The 17191-nt window shown below is 46.8% G+C and overlaps 1 protein-coding gene across 7 annotated transcripts in view; it reads left to right on the top strand.

Moving 5' to 3' along the window:
* The first annotated feature begins 2803 nt into the window (after window positions 1–2803).
* The window catches only part of Zc3hav1 (zinc finger CCCH-type containing, antiviral 1), a 68439-nt gene continuing 54051 nt past the window's right edge, over window positions 2804–17191 (top strand). For 3 of the 7 annotated variants that reach the window (NR_174122.1, NM_001398725.1, NM_173045.3), the window contains 1 exon segment: window positions 2887–3532. Coding sequence is in view for 3 of the 7 variants with exons in the window: in NM_001398725.1 (NP_001385654.1) it covers window positions 3225–3532 (308 nt within the window). In the remaining 4 variants the exon portion in view is untranslated. 7 annotated transcript variants of the gene reach the window in all.

Below are 17191 nucleotides of genomic sequence, written 5' to 3'. Positions count from 1 at the left end.
CTAAAGCCACCCGAGGTTTCCAAGTTGTTTTATGCCCAAGAAAAATAAAGAAATTTGGACAACGGTGATTAGAAAAATGAGGAGACACTATATTTGCACAGTTCTCTTACGGATCTTGTGAACTAGACAGCGACTTCCTATTTAAGTTTTATTTTTATCTTATGTGTGTTTGCTCACTGTATTGTTTGTGGAGGCCAGATCATGATGGCATGGTTTGAGCCACCTTAAGGGCGCTGGGAACCAACCAAGATCCTCTGCAGGAGCAGCAAATGCTCTTAACTGCTGGGCTATCTCTCTAGCACCTATGATTGAGGCAATCACCATAGAGACTGGTCACGTTTGAGAGCAAAGGGCCAAACCAGTAAGACTCCTTATCCCACATTCCTTAAGCGTGTTCCTGTTAGGAGTATGTTCAGGGATCTCAAAGGACAGAGAACAGTGCTCTGACTGGTCTGTCCACTGCAGAGTGGTGTCTTCAGGAGAGCGAACACCGAGGCAGGAGGCACACTTGGTTCCTCCTCTTCCGCCTCTGCCTCTTCCCCTCTTCCCCTCCCCCAACACCCCCCCCACTTTTTTTTTTTTTTGAGACAGAATCTATGTAGTCTTGGCTGTCCTGGGGCTCTTTTATTTTTGTGCCCTGTCCCCCTCACTCCCTACGCTAGCTAGAGTCTTACCTCTAATCTTATTTGATTGTCTAGTCTTAAAGGAAAAACCAGTAAAGAAAATGAAGAGAAGGAGGAAGAAGTTGTTCACTTCAGTCTCTCCATTTCCTAGAATGCAGCAGGGCCTTTGTCCTAAAAAAACGTTTCTTACAAGGTGGGGGTAATCAAAATGCTTTAATTCCTTTTCCTAAACAGAAGTTTATAGTATCTGATAGAAAAGATTCATAGTTAATATTTCTAATATCCCTTTACCTGGTCCCTCATCCATCCAGAGGAGGAGAGAGTTGACTGATTCTAGATTCTTAAAGGGACTTCCTCTGATCCCCTAATGGGATACTGCTGTTTATAAAGCCGATTCGGGATTGTTTCTTTGATTACTGTGTCTTCAGAGTCACCGCTGTAAGGACCACACTGAAGATAGTCAATAAACACATTGATCTTACTTGATTAGATAAGAATGGGTCTCTGGAAACCTGCCAGACTGAAAATAAGGCCGAGTGGATTAAAAGACAACTCCAGAAGCAAGAAGCAAGAGTCGACAAGCAGCCTGATGAGGACCCAGGCTTGGCTGCTTTTCATACCAAAGAACTTTCATACCAAAGTTCCAGTGAGTCAGAGTGAACCACTGTGCATGCGTTACCACACCTGGGTGACTCTCATCCAGGTTTTTGAAGAATTTGAAAAACTTTATTTCTTTTTTTTTTTTCCTCTCTTTTTTTTTCGGAGCTGGGGACCGAACCCAGGGCCTTGCGCTCTACCACTGAGCTAAATCCCCAACCCCGAAAAACTTTCTTATTAATGTGTTTTTAAAACGTAAATTACATTTATTCAGAGAGAGACAGAGAGAGGGAGAGAGAGAGAGAGAGTGAGTTTGAGAGTGTTGTGGAGGTGGGAAGGCAACTTACAGGAGTAAACTTTCCCAGCATGTGGGGAGATTCTGGGGGTCAAATTAATGTCCTAGGTTTTAGCACCTGGTGCCTTTACCTGCTGAACTATCTTCCTGGCCAGTAATCCCCTTGCCTTGGTCTCAGGATATTACTGCCAAGCCATCACCACGCCAAGTTTTTAATATTATTCCAGTGTGTGTTTGTGACTGTGTGTTTGTGTGAATGGGTAGGGGTCACTCCTGCCTCCCTCTTGTAGAGTTCAAACCTCACAGCACACACTTTTTTTTTTTTTTTTGGTTTTTTTTTTTTTTTTCGGAGCTGGGGACCGAACCCAGGGCCTTGCGATTCCTAGGCAAGCGCTCTACCACTGAGCTAAATCCCCAACCACAGGACACACTTTTATTCCTGCACCGCGTCTGCAGATTTTAAAGAAAGGTGTATTTCCCATTCACTTCATTTCGGAGTGCTGAAAGGAAAGCCCTTTTCTTTTTCTAATTTGGGTCTAGTGTTTAGGGGCCTGCAAATTAGCTGAGAATAGAGATGAGACAAACAAAATACAATTGTCGTAAAGAAAAATTTTAAAACCTCAATTTAACAAGGGGAAGGGGCCAAAGAGCAGACAAGTTTTTTTCTGTGTTTCACTAGAGAGAATGGAAGGACACAGGGAGCCTTTTTATGCTAATGGTCTGGAGCAGCTGAATCTTCCGGAAGCTCCCTGGGGGACACGGATGGCTCTTTAATTTCGTCATCTTTTGCTTTCCTCAGAGGAAAATCTAATATATTTCTTTCTGTCTCTAGGGTATCAATAAGGTATAAGGGTTTACCTTAAAAATCATCCTCATGCCAAGTGGGGAAGGAGGAAATCTGAAGATATTCTAAGCAGTTGGTTTGGGGCACCAAAATTTGAGATTTTAATTAAGAAAGCCAGAAAGGCTCAAAGAATGGGTCTTCAAATAGCTCTGGAGAAGGCTACGAAACCAGGGAGAGTAACAATCACCGCACTCTAAGAGGGCTCTGACAGTGTGTAGAAAGTGCGTAATCCTAAATCTGGTGCCGCGCGGTCAGGCCGGGGAGCAAACTTTCGAGAACCTCGGCCATCGGAGCTCCACCTGTTCCTTCAAGTTATTTCCTCAAGTGCGGAGTTCCGATAACATCCAAGTCCTGAGGTGGCTGCGAGCACTGAAAACACTCCGCGGAGCGTCCGGCTTACAGGAAGCGCTCACCAGGTCAGCTCTTTCCGGGGCTGGGTGGGGCGGATTTGAGGACGCCTCCAATGGGTCCCCCAGGACGCGTCACTGGCCTCAGGCTTATCAGAACTCCACCCGAGCCTCACGAACATCTTTACTTCCTCTCTTCCCTGTAGCAGCCTCGCAGTCCGGAGCTCCGGGGACCTCACGTCTAGCCTGGAACCGAGGGTGCCGCGGCACGGCGGACCTGCCGGCGAAAGGTTGCTTGCTTCCCATTCGCTCTCCCACGCGGCTAACTTTAAATCTGACCCCGGGACCTGGCCGGTGAGGTCGGGCCTCGCGACGCCACCGCCGGAGTTGGAAAGCGAAACCGCTCTGCGCTAGGAGCGGCACCGCCCGCGTCCGCCCCTGGGGCCGCGTGTAAGTTTCGATTCTCCGTAAAGCCGAGTCCCGCGCAGCGGCCCGAGCGGCGGCAGCCATAGCGCGCCATGGCAGATCCCGGGGTATGCTGTTTCATCACCAAGATCCTGTGCGCCCACGGGGGCCGTATGACCCTGGAGGAACTGCTGGGTGAGATCAGGCTCCCCGAGGCGCAGCTCTACGAGCTGCTGGAGACGGCGGGGCCCGATCGCTTCGTGCTATTGGAGACTGGAGGCCAGGCCGGGATCACTCGGTCTGTAGTGGCTACTACTCGAGCCCGCGTCTGCCGTCGGAAGTACTGCCAGAGACCCTGCGACAGCCTGCACCTCTGCAAGCTTAATCTGCTCGGCCGGTGCCACTATGCACAGTCTCAGCGGTGAGTGCACTGGGGATGGGGAAGGTTCTCTACCTGCCTGGCCGAGCACCTCCGGGCTGCTTCCTGGGCGAGGCCGGAGCCGGGTGGATATCGCTATAAACCCCTTCTCCCTCTTTCTCTCTTAACCTCTAGGCCAGTCGTTCTCAACCTTCCTAATGCTGCGACCCTTTAATACAGTTCCTCAAGTTTGTGACCCCAACCATAGACTTATTTTCGTTACTACCCCATAACTCTTATTTTGCTGCTGTTGTGAAACGTAATGCAAATACCTGTGTTTCCGGATGGTCACATGCGACTTCTATAAGGTTCGGCCCCAGGTTGAGAAACTGGTAGCCAAAGAGCTATTGGAGTGGCTGACAAGGCTGCCTCTCTACCCTTTCCGTCGCCCGCCAGAATACTAAGTAAAGTACTTTTGGGCCAACCAGAATTTGTAGAAGTTGCAGGCACACCTTTCCTCCTTGCTACCCTGGTCTCCCGAGTGTTGCGATCACCCCAGAATCTTAGCGGTGCTTCCCAGTCTCCTGTGTCTCCGGTGCACCAATCCCGGGGTCGCTGTGATCCTTCAGTCCTTGTCTGTCATCCAGCGACCGGCTGAGCCACCTGGCCAGATAGATAACCAAAGGTGTAGTAGTGGTCTCTCAGCCTTCTTCCTACTCTGCGTGGCCCACACAGTGACCGACTCTTTCTTGCGACTCGCTCTCTCAAATTGCACGAAACAATGTGGGTTAACTTCTCAGGCAGCTGCTTCTGTTCCTTCTTGGTTGTTTTGTTTTGTTTTTTTGCTTCTCAAATACTAGGAGTTTCCAAGGTTTGAATGAAGCTTTTTGTTTTGCCGTCTTCCACATTTCTTCAAGACAGGGATCACTGGCTTGGGTTCACCTGTCATACCTACCGAGATGACTTCCAAACACATACAACCTGTGCAGGCCTGCTATGAATCCGGGTCTCATCCAAGGTCCCAGCTCCCTGCTCACATAGGCCAAACTTCCTCGAGGGGAGCAGGCTCTCCGATCTTATCCCCGACTTCAGGCCAATTTATATAATTTCTAATCCTGTCTGCCCTTTCGTCTTCCAGGTCTCGCTTCTGAGTGTCGCAGAAGTAATGAATGATCGGTTCTTCTAGGCTATCGTATTTCCAAGCTTTTGTAGTTGTGGTTGGTGGTGGAATACTCAAGATTGGTATTAAGAGCTGCATATTGGTCAAGCACCCCACCCCTGGGGCCTTTAAAAATGTTTTTGAGCCGGAGTTTCACCAGTTTGCCCAGGCTGGCCTTGAATTTGTGCAGTTAGCCTTCAGCTTGGTTTCTCCTGTCCGCACAGTCTGAAGTGGCTGAGATTATGAGTCTGTGCTGCCAGGCCTAGGTTTCTTTCTGCGGAGAGTATTTTCCACACTTTGTTGAGTCTTAAAAACTGTGAATGTTGCCCTGTTTTGGATCATCAAATATCTTTTTCCTTTTTTTCTAAATTGGGTATTTTTTATTTACATTTCAAATGTTATCCCCCTTTCCAGTTTCCTGTCCATAAGCCCCCCCATCCCCTCCCCCTTCTATGAGGGTGTTCCCCCTCCCCCATCACCGACCCTTTCTGCCTACCCTGACATTCCTCTACACTGTCGGGGTCCAGCCTTGGCAGGACCAAGGGCTTCTCTTCCCATTGGTGCCCAACAAGGCCATCCTCTGCTACATATGCAGCTGGAGCCATGGGTCTGTCTTTGGATGGTGGTTTAGTCCCTGGTATCTCTGGTTGGTTGGTATTGTTGCAAACCTTCAGCTCCCATCAACATTTTTTTCAAAGATTTATTTATTTTTGTATGTAAGTACACTATTGCTCTCTTCAGACACACCAAAGAGGGCAGATCTCACTACAGATGGTTGAGCCACCATGTGGTTGCTGGGAATTGAACTCAGGACCTCTGGAAGAGCAGTCAGTGCTCTTAACTGCTGAGCCATCTCCCCATCATTTATTAATCATCCACTTACTTACTAGCAAAAGCCAACTTAGCCAGTCACATCCAGTTTATACCTCCAGGATGTATGTATCAAAACATACAGAAGAGGAGTGTTTTAAATGGATGGGCTAGGGGTTGGGGATTTAGCTCAGTGGTAGAGCGCTTGCCTAGGAAGCGCAAGGCCCTGGGTTCAGTCCCCAGCTCCGAAAAAAAGAACCAAAAAAAAAAAAATGGATGGACTAATTAGTATTTTTTTAATCGCTAATTGTTTGTAACAAGAACTCATTTAGCATTAAATATTTGAAGGAATGCTTTCCTGGGTTCCTTTATCTAAGTATTTTCTGTTATGATGTAACAGTTTTGAAAGCCTTTCTGAGTTACAGGAAGTTGTGTTTAGAAACTGCCATCTAAGTTGCTTGCAACTGAAGAAATTACCCGAGAAGGAAGCAAGGGAAGTGGTTTGAGGCTGAAAAGGAAGGAACATTCTAGCACTGTACAGAGCACCGGCTGGGTGATTAGCCTGCTTTGGGACTCTTCTGTTATTGCCTGTCCTGAGAGTTTCTTCAGGAAGTGTTGGCTTTTTGTTGTGAAAAAGTCTGAGTGTTTTTCTACAGTTCTCAGCATATTAAAAAGGGGACAGGAGAGACTGCCGAGTCTCCATGTGCCCATCATTTTGGTTCCACACTTTTCAAAATGGGGCCTGCCCTGTCTCGCATATTCTCCATCTCTTTCCCCCAACTCCAGTGTTTCATGTTGAATAATCCTGGTGATTATTTACTTCCTAAGTATTCAGTATCTCTAATAACAGGTAAGGACTATATTAATATTCTCATTGTACAGTGATCACTTTTTAAAAGTTCTCTCTCCCCCTTCCCCTCTTTCCCCTTGAGATAGGGTCTTGCTGTAGTCCAGGCTGGTTTAGAACTCTCATTAGACCAGGAATGACCTTGAGTGTTTGATCTTCTACCTCTACCTAAGTGCTGGGATTACATGCTTGGCACAGCCAACCATAGCAGGTTTATGGGGTGATGCCATGGGAACCCAGGGCCTCATGCACACTAGGAAGCACTCTACCAGTGCGACTACAGTCTCAGCATCTCCCCACCTCAGCAACTATTTTATTATCAGTTAATTTAGTATTCAAATTCTCTTGATTGCCTTAGTAAGCAAACTTGTATTCTCAGGATAAAACATATAGACAAAAATCATCTGATATGTCTTTTAGATATGTCATTTAAGTTTGTTGCACACAACACGTATAGAGCTTTTAGCTTTATGAACTTTGTTATTGTGATTATTTTTGTCTGGCTTGAAACAACTATTTTAACTGCTTTGGAACCACACACTTCTGTATTTTGAAAGAACATATATGATAGATTATTTTGTCAGTTTAAGTTTAGATAGATACTCCAGTGAATTTATTTATTTATTTATTTATTTATTTATTTATTTATTGTCTCACTGGGTAGCTTTCAATGGTCTGTAACTTGCTGTAGCCTGGGCTGGCCTCAAAACTGACAGATCTGCCTGCGTCTGTCTCCACAGGGTGGTAGGAGGGATAAAGGCATGTACCACTCACTATACGTGGTCAGGGTGTGTTTGTTTTTGATGTGTATGGGTGCTTTGCCTGCACGTGCACCATTTCTCATGCCTGGTATCCTTGAAGGGTGGAAGAAAGTGTCAGACACCCTAGAACTGTATCCACAAACAGCTGTGAGCCACTGTGCAGTTCGGGGAAGTGAACCTGGGTCCTCTGGGAAAGCATTCAGTGCTCTCAACCACTGGACCATCTCCCCAGCCCTATACTTCCTTCGGAGTCTAGGAAAACATTTTTTAAAAAACATTTTTTTCCCTTTAGCAACCCTTAAAAGAGTTTTGTCTAACAAAATTTGCCATGCATTAATAACCTTCTCTCAACTCACTGGCTAACGGGATCAGTTAACCAAACTAATATCCACGACGTTGTAGTGTAATTTGTGTTTTGTTTATAAATACTTTCCCTGTAGTATACTTTTATTTATAGATTGAGCTTCTCCTGCCTCGGAGTTCCTGGTGTTCCTGTCCCTCCTTTTGCAATGCTTCTGGCTATACATTTTAGTTGGCAACAGGACTTTCCTGGGTAGGCAGTGTATTCTTGTTTGGCCACTCAAGTTGGGAGTGTTTACATTGCTGACATGATATTTCCAAACCTGAAATTCAAGTCCGAGGAGTAATACAGACACTAATTATACCATAAGCATGGGAGAAATGACAAGCGAGTCTCCACCATAGCTCCGGAGAATAAAGAAGCACGAGTCCTCCCCTTTTAAAAGACATCTTACCATTAGTGTTGTTGTTGTTGCGTCTGTGTGTATGGGTGTACGATGTGTGTAGGGGATTACATAGAGCACAGGGGAGGCCAGCACAGTTATGTGAGCTGGGTCCTCCTTTTTTCTTTTGGTTTTTGTGGGACGGAGCCTTGGTAGGTAGGGCAAGCTTGTTTCAAACTCAAGAAAAATCCCTCTGCTTCAGCTTCTTGCGTCTAGGCTTGCAGTCATAGTCATCACACCAAGCCTTCAGTGTTGTCTTGGGGCTGGAGAGATGACTCAGCAGTTAAAAGCTCTCTCTGCTCGTGTTCTGTTTCCAGCGCCCACATGGCAGCTCAAAACCACCTGTAACTCCCGTCTTGTGGGATCTGACACGCTCTTCTGGCCTCCATGGACACTGGGAATTCATGGGGTTCAAATGCATACCTGTAGACAAACCACTTGTAGATAAAAATAAATAAGCCTAAAACGAAAATCTCATCTTAATCAGATGAGACAGGCATGGGGCCTTTAAGTTTTCACTGAAGGCCACCATAGCTTGTAGAGGTGGCAAGGCAACCCTATTTGCAGGACTTTAGCTTCTCCTTTACCTAGAAGAAGCCCTGTGAAGTGAAGTCTTTCCTTAACTCAATTCCCCTTGCAGGCATGATTTCTGCTAGACTGGTTGGAGCAGACTGCCTTAAGGTTACTATTGTTTCTGTCAATGTGGGTGTCTTCTCTGGGCTATTTCCTGTTTTTATGGTATTCGGTGCTGAAACTTAGGGTAGGTGTGGGACCTGTGAGATGGCTCACGGGTTAAAAAGTGCTCGTTTTGCAAACCTGGTGCCCTGAGTTCAATTGCCAGGATCCACAGAAAGAGGGAGAAAGAAAACAAACTAAATCCACAGAATTGTCCTCTGGTTTCTACACATGCGCTTTGGCATGCGTGTGCTCCATACTCATCACGCACACCAGTGTGCACAAATGAGAAATGTGGGATCGAGAGCTAGGTGGTGGCGGCGGTGGCGCCTGTCTTTAATGCCAGCTCTTGGGAGGCAGAGGCAGGTGGACCTGAGTTTGGAGCAGCCAGCCTTGTCTATAGCGTGAGTTCCAGAACAGCCAGGGCTATACAGGGTATACCCTGCCTTGAAAACGGGGAAAAAAGATAAAGGGGAAAAAAGGGATCTAGAGTGACTTTCTACTTTTTTTTATTTTTGCTTATCTCGAAGAGCCTCGAGAGGTCCTTAGGCCCCATTCTTTTGCCTGTTTTCAGATCTACAGACCCAAGGGTGATATCAAGGTTAGGGTATTTGTTGTTCCACATCACTGGATTTGACTAACTGCTGATGGAAAATTTTCAGGTGTTGGGGGGGCGAGGCTTGGGTCTGTACTGAATCATTGTTCTCTAAGCAATCCAGCGGGACAAATATTTACATAGCCTTTCCATTGTATTAGGTATTCTGAGTAATCTCAGGGTGATAGGTCGAAGGGCGTGCCTTGGCTACACGCAAACGCTGTGCCTTTTACAGAAGGAACTTACAGTGGATTTCGGCTTTGAGGCATCATGAGATCAGCCTCTGAGGGTCCCCAAAGGATGGCTCTTCATTCATTTGCCCTTGTTCTCACAGCATGGTGCTTCACTCGCTCTATTTTTTATTCTCCTTTTGCCTTGAGCTCTAGTATTATGGGTCTTGGTTCTGGTCTTTGCCAAGTGGTACCTATATCCACTTTTTTATTTAATTGGATTTTTTTAAATTTACATTTTAAATGTTATCCCCTTTTCCAGTTTCCCCTCCAGAAACTTGCTATCCAATCCCCCTCCCCCTGCTTCTGTGAGGGTGCTCTCCCACCCACTCGCCCACTCCCTCCCACCTCCCCTACACTGGGGCATCAAGCCTTGACAGGACCAAAGGCCTTTCCTCCCACTGATGCCTGACAAGGTCATCCATCCTCTGTTACATATGTGGCTGGAGCCATGGGTCCCTCCATGTGTACTCTTTGGGTGGTGGTTTAGTCCCTGGGAGCTCTGGGGCTCTGGTTATTGTTTTTCCATAAGGGGTTACAAGCCCCTTCAGTTACTTCTGTCCTTTCTCTAACCCCTCCACTGGGGACCCCATTCTCAGTCCAATGGTTGGCTGTGAGCATCCGCTTCTGTATTGGTCAGGCTCTGGCAGAGCCTCTCAGGAGGCAGCCATATCAGGCTTCTGTCGGCATGCACTTCTTGGCATCCGCAATATTGTCTGGGTTTGGTGACTGCATGTGGGATGCATTCCCCAGATGGGACAGTCTCCAGATGACCCCATATCCACTTCTAAAAGACTACACAGTACCAAAGAATGCTGCCCAGCTCAAGCCTGTTCCACCCCCTTCCCCAAGCTTTCACTATCTATGCTTGGCGATCTTGGGCCCATAGACATTCATATTTTTAGAATCTATATATGCATCCTGGGTCCTTCCACAGGTGGAAGGTAATGGTTTATTCAGTCCAATGCATCCATGACCTCGGGTTGTCGGTTCTGTAGGTGTAGAGAGAGCCTAAGGAGAGAAGAAACCGGTGGACTGGAGCTGGGAACCGGGGTCACTATCTTCCACTCTGAGGCCAAGCAGTTTGAGAATTCTAAATTCGTAGTTGACTGTCCTGGTCGTTACAGGCGAATGTTTGGGACAGCAGCAGGGAAGAGCACAACAGATTCTTAGCTTGACTTGGTGCTGTTCAATGTATGGGCATTGCACATGAACCTTCATTGTTGGCTGTAGACCCCACAGAGGGGGACCATTCTGATGTATTCAGGCACATAGCTTTCTTTTGTGCACACAGCTCATTTGCTCCTTATTAAAATTGAGACTTTAAAAAAAAATTTTGTCATGAAACCGTGATCTTTTGTTATTTTGATTATGTTTCTTGGTGCGGATCTTCCCTACAGGAACCATAGTGGACAATGTGAAATTCTAAAGAGTGTTTGTGGAGCCGGGCTTGATGGCGCATGCCTTTAATACCAGCAAAGTTCTGAGTGTGAGGCCATCCAGGTCTGCATAGCAAGTTCTATACTGTGAGGCCGAGTGTTGGGTAATTTACACTCCTGTTTGACATGAATAGTCTTTGCTTTGCGTCTTTGTCTGTGGTCTCTTAAGCTCTTTGAAATTTATGCAGATGAAAGGAATGTAATCTTGTACCCCACTGGCTTTTTGATTCATTTACTTAATTATTTACTTGTTCAATTAATTAACTTATTTGTTTATGAATGGAGACTCCTGTAGCCTAGGCTGGCCCCCACTCTTGTTGTGGTTGAGGATGACCTTCTGTATCACTCTGAATCACTGGTTTTGTTTTGTTTTGTTTTGTTTTTGAAGATTGCTGGACTTGATGCATTTTATTAGCACTCTTTTCTGGTCAGTTTAGCATAGTATTCATTCGTTTGTTTGTTTGTTTGTTTGTTTGTTTTTGGTTTTTCTGAGAGATAGTGGTGTTCTCCGTAACATTGGCTGGCCTTGAACTCAAGAGATCAAAGCTTGACTTCCCCTACTCAGTGCTGGGATTAGAGACCTGAGCCTCTATGACCAGCTCTTGGTATTTGTTTTTTGTTTGCAATGGTCTTTATTAATTTATTTTTTAATAGCTAAGCCTGGTTTTGTTTTGTTGTTTTTTGTTTTTTTGTTTTTCATCAATAAACACATTCATGTCTCTGTGTAAACATTCATGGCCTCTATCCAAAAAAATCTGCTGAATAATTGCCTCATACTGATGCTTTCCTACCCTGTCTTCTGGCCACCTCTGACCTCCTTCCTGCCTGTAAGACTTAGCTCTTCTGAACCTTTCCTCTGGAAGCATCATCATGAGGGGCGTGGCCTCGGGGGCCTGCTCCTTTCAGGCACTGTGTTTTCAGAGTTGAGCAAGTGACACTTAGTTTGGCTGTATTTATCCGGGAGCAGAGCAGGTCCTCCTGGGAAGGAGTCTCAGTAGACCAATGTCCCTGAGCCATGGCCTTAGAGGCCTACTTGCTATTTTCTGCAATCTGGTGACCAGGCAGCTTGCAACCCGGAAGAATCATTTTAGAATCCTTCACTTTCAGATTTGCTTCATGTTTTTTAGTTTACTTCAGTCAAACTTGACATTCAGTTTGGTAACATTCTACAAAAATGAAACTAGGAGACTCCACATAAGTACTATGAACAATGATTACATTTTTTTTTTTGGCTTGTTTGTTTTTGTATTTTTTTGTTTCTTTTTTGAGACAGAGCTCTGTGTAACAGCCCTGGACCCTGGCTATCCTAGAACTCAGGAATTAGACCAAGCTGGCCTTGAACTCACAGAGATCCATAGCCACTGCAACCACCACCAGGCTGCCTTTTATTTTTAAATGACACATTTTAGGAAACTTTTGGCATTCAAGCCAGCTGTCAGCAAATATTTACGGAGGGGCATACTTTCTGTACCTCAGTAAAATGGAGTCCTCGAGTGGTTACCTTATTCTAACTTTTCTATTTTAACATTCATCCAGACTTTCAAAGACACTGATGTTGGGAAGTGTGGGTGGAAGCAGCTTGACTGAGACACTCTCCAGTGGAGAATACTTTCAGCAATAACCCTGCTTCCTCCTGCTCTTTACTCCCTTTGTGTGTGTGTGTGTGTGTGTGTGTGTGTGTGTGCGCGTGTCTGTCTGTCTGTCTGTCTGTCTGTCTGTCTGTCTGTTGGTATATCGCACTACATGCATGCAAGTGCCCACGAGACCAGAGGAAGGAATTGCACGCCCCTGAACAGGAGTTACAGGTAGTTTTGACCTGCTCAGTGTGGATACTAGGAACCAGATTGGGGTCCTTGCTGAGCTGCCTTTCCAGCCCCCGACTTTTGAAGATTTAGTTAGGCTAAAAGATTCAGGCATGGAGATTTTGTTTGAGGGTTCTGTTTGATTTTTTGAAGTGGGTATTGAACCTGGACCTCACACATTTAGGCAAGCGTGTAACCACTGGGCTACATTTCCAGGTTGGACCTGGCATCAGGGAGGGGATTTTTCCAAGTCCCTAGAAGATCCAGTTGGTACCAGTTTGTCTCAGCCTGTCTCTCACCTCCCTCCACCCTCACCTTCAGTGGCTTCGGCACTCTGATGTCACATCCTGTAGTTCTGCTTCTGCCTGAAACTCTAGGCCATGAGGTGACATGGGCTGAGTTCCCTTTGTTATGGGTAATGAAGCTGTGAGCAAAGCTTTTAAACCCCTTTTCTTTGCCTCTCTGCATATCCTTGGATGTGCTGATCCGTTCTTTTTGGGCTCCACCCTATTGAGTGGTCCAAATTCAGTGATCCATCCCTACCGTCTCATGACCTGGCTGTGTAACCTTGAACATTGTAAGTACAAAGAAAACCAGAGTCCTGTGTTTTTAAAACAATACTTCTTTGGGGTTGTTTTTTTTGTTGTTTTTTTTTTTTTTGTTTTTTGTTTTTTTGGTTCTTTTTTTCGGAGCTGGGGACCGAACCCAGGGCCTTGCGCTTCCTAGGTAAGCGCTCTACCACTGAGCTAAATCCCCAGCCCCGGGGTTGTTTTTGATTGCGGACATTTTATTCTCTAGTCCAATGTCTAGATGCTCTCTTTCTCATGTCTTGGTCCCTTTTCCACCTAGTTTGTATTACGGTGCAATATCCTGTTTCTGTGCAAATCAGCTATCTCTCTGTATTTATCAACCCTGCCCGTAGGTTATGGGGGAACACGAGAGTTAGGGGGAGAAGGGAAGTAGTTCGATGTAGTTTCCATCGAAGATGGAGAATCTTGGTTTTTTTTGTTTACTCTGATCTGCGGAGCAGCTGCCCGAATTTACAGGCCGGTGGCAGCTGGGAGGGCACCCAGTTCAGGAGCCTCATCCAGGATTGAAAGTGAAGAGCCCAGCCTTCAAGTCTCGGCCCCAGAGAATACGTTAGACTCGCTTGGGGTCTCACACCAGGTGTGGTAATTTTTGCACTCCTCCTGCAGTAAGAGCCACTCCCCAGCCTAGGGGAGAGCGTGGACTGCCCGGGTTACAGCAAAGGAGAAAAGGTGACTTGTTAGGCTTGGGGTCTGAGAGATGCTCCTGCCTCTTCTGTGACCATCTTTGCTTCCTTTTCCTATGACTGGAGCTGTTTACTTGCTGTTTATCTGCGCCACAGGCACTCTGCATACGTTTGCATTGTCCTGGGCAGTTCCTGCTGGGTTGTATGGGGGGCCTCTTTTCAGTCAGTTTGGGAGCTGGGGGCACTTGAGGTCCTAATCAACCCTCTCTGCAGGAGCCATTGTCCCCTGTTGGGGAGAGAACCAGGACTACTTTCCGTGTCTGACCCTTCCCACACCCTACCTTCAGACAAAACTATCTGAGAAGTGCCTTGGGGCCAGCCTCAGTAGTCTAACAAACCCTCTGGGTCTAGATGATTGTTTTGCGTGGTACAAACTGGAGTCTGCTGGTAGGTCTCGGGTGGGATCCCGACCCTGCACTTCTGATTACTTCCCTGTGGATTCTGGGCAGAGGAACACTTTGAGAGGCTCTAGCTCAGACTCGTGGAAGAGGCCCTTGGGAGACTTTGACACCAGTTCTGGGCTTCAGCTAGGGCAGAGAGAATAGTGAGAGGAAAGTGCGGAAGGATGGAAGCTTCAGCCTCTAGTTAGACCGGGGAGCTGCTGCACTCTCCTCCCAACAAACATCACAATAAGTGTTTGCCTTCCTACTCTTTATCCTTTTGACCCCCCCCCCTGCTTTTATTCTGCACCCAGTTTTCCAGTTAGCCATGAGGAACAAGGGCTTCCAACAGCCCTACCTTTCTCCTTTGTAAGTTCCTGATCTACATGTTTTCAGTTTTGAAGATTAGAGGCCTCCCTCCCCCTCTTGTTTTTGAGGTCTGTGTTAAATGATCTGGTCTTCCTCCTGTCTGCGTCACCATTTAGCTTTCATTTATTGGGCCTTAGTTGCCCACATCAGGGTTATCGTAATTGCTAATCCCGGTCAGGAAACACATGATGGATGTTGGTTTCTGTTTCCCTTCAGACAGCAAGTGCAAACCGCCCCGTCTTTGTGGCTGACAAGTGTGCTGAAAATGAGGGCTAAAAGAAAATCCCGTAAGATGAGGCTGAGGGAGCGCCTGGAGCCTGTAGGGAAATAGCAGGGCCTGCTAGGGATGGACACCAACCACATCCAGACTAGACGTAGACGCACCAGACAGAAGCTGGGTTTGAGGTGAAGACCAGAGATCAGGGAAGTAGTAGTTTGCCTCAAGATGGAGATGAGAAATGAAAAGTAAAACCGGAGCCATCAGAAAGACAGCATCAAGGACAACAGCCAGCTCAAGCTGGCTCTTCTTTTAGATATCCATGCCTCCAGTGGACTTCCAGGTAGAGGGAGCCGCATTGGTTTAGCTCTGTAGTCAGGTTGTCTGGGCTAGACCCAAAAGGATTTTTTTTTTTTTTTTTGGTTCTTTTTTTCCGGAGCTGGGGACCGAACCCAGGGCCTTGCGCTTCCTAGGCAAGCGCTCTACCACTGAGCTAAATCCCCAACCCCCCCAAAAGGATTCTTACTCTTTTTGACTGACTGTTGTCACTTTCTCAGTAAGGAGTCGGAACCTGCCTGTTTGTGGGAATATTTGAGCAGGTGGCTTTACCCACTGAGCCACCTTGCTGGCCCTGGACAGGTGCTTCAGTTGGGTCATTTCCAGACCTGTAACAAGAACCTTAATGGCAATGACTTTGGGAACAGTAGAGTGAGATGCCTCAAGGGGCACGGTAAGGAAATCTTCCTACACATCTGGCAGAGCTGTAACAGCGTGTGGGGGTGCAGGGGAAGTTTCTACTTTTGGGGCTGAGACCAGAAGGGATTACCTTCTGAAGCCTTTTCTGCTGTAACAGTCTCTTCAGATCCTCTTCCGTGGACTCGGGCAGTACGTGATAAGTTTAGTTTTTGCCCAGCTGTTGTGGGTTCTCAGTGGTACAGGCAGGTGGGAGCAGTTATCTGAAACCACAGAGGCAAAGCCAAAAGTTAGCAAAGCCGAGGTCAGCCTTATCGCGGAGCACCAGAAACACTGGAAGCCAAGGTTAGCGGTGGGGAAAGTAAGGAAGGGCCAGTGTGGGAAAATGTTGAGGATGGAGGTCATCACCAACTGCCACCTTTCCTTGAAGCAAAACAAGAATGCCTGACTGGATTCAAGGACTCAGCTAGTGGCCGACAGGGCCGTGGTCTGGAGTTGCTTAAAGGTTTTGTTACATTCTGAAGGCTCAACATTCCTGGAAGTGACTGTGTGCGTGTGCACGCACATGTATGTGTGCAACTCACCACACACGCATTCATGTAGGGCGTCATTCATCTGGAGCTGTCTCCCTTATTTTTTGAGGCAGGTTTTGTTACTGACTTAGAACTCACCAAGTGACTGAGTTTGCTGGCTGGTGAGCTCCAGGGACCTGCCTCTGTGTACTTCTCCAGTGCTGGGAGTACAGGCAAGCCACAGATTAGCTCTTTATTCATTTTTTGTAAGTTCTGGGGATTGGACTCAGGTTCTCACAAGGCTGACCTCGGTTGTCTTGGAACTCATTCTGTAGACCAGTCTGGTCTCAGACTCTGAGATGTACCACTCTTGAAAAATAAGGTGGACAGCTCTGGAGGAATGACTATGGGCGCCAGGGAGTGGAACGTGGTGGTTTGTGTATGCTCGGCCCAGGGAGTGACAGGATTAGAAGGTGTGGCCTTGTTGGGGTAGGTGTGTCACTGTGGGTTTGGGCTTGCTTAAGACCTTCATCCTAGCTATCTAGAAGTCAGTCTTTCACTAGCAGCCTTCAGATGAAGATGTAGGACTCCCCAGCTCCTCCTGCATCATGCCTGCCTGGACACTGCCATGTTCCTACCTTGATGATGATGGATTGATCCCCTGAACCTATAAGCCAGCCCCAGTTAAATGTTGTCTTTATAAGAGTTGCCTTGGTCATGGTGTCTGCGCACACACATGCACACATAGTCACTTCCAGGAATGTTACCGAGCCTCCAGAACTGCCTTTCTGACTGAGCAGTCTCTCTAGCTCATAGAAATGAGTTCTAAAGACTAGAGAATGATTTCCACTTGGATGTTTGTTTGTGAAAATCCACCAGTGTTAATAAAATCAGTTTTGCATTTCTGCTCACCAGTGACAAAACAACTGAAAAGTAGTAGTGAAGTGAGCTGCCTGATGTGGGCGCTGGGATTCAAACTTGGGTCCTCTGGAAGGGCATGGAGGGCTCAGACCATTCGGCCATCTCCAGCCATCTCCAGGCCTCTTAGTGCCTTTCTCAGCAGGCAGTGGTTTCTGAACAGATGCTTCACACTCCGTTGCCAGTGTTTTTCTTCTTTCATAGCTATGTGCAAATGAGGTCTATAACAGTTAGGTCAGATACTGTGTATATCATTTGTAACGAATGCCTGGCGGTGGCGGCACATGCCTTTAGTCCAA

Source organism: Rattus norvegicus, chromosome 4, assembly GCF_021556685.1.
Source record: "Rattus norvegicus strain SHRSP/BbbUtx chromosome 4, alternate assembly SHRSP_T2T, whole genome shotgun sequence".
Taxonomy (NCBI): domain Eukaryota; kingdom Metazoa; phylum Chordata; class Mammalia; order Rodentia; family Muridae; genus Rattus; species Rattus norvegicus.
Note: the sequence above shows the minus strand (reverse complement) of the source record. Positions and strands in the feature narration are given on the sequence as shown.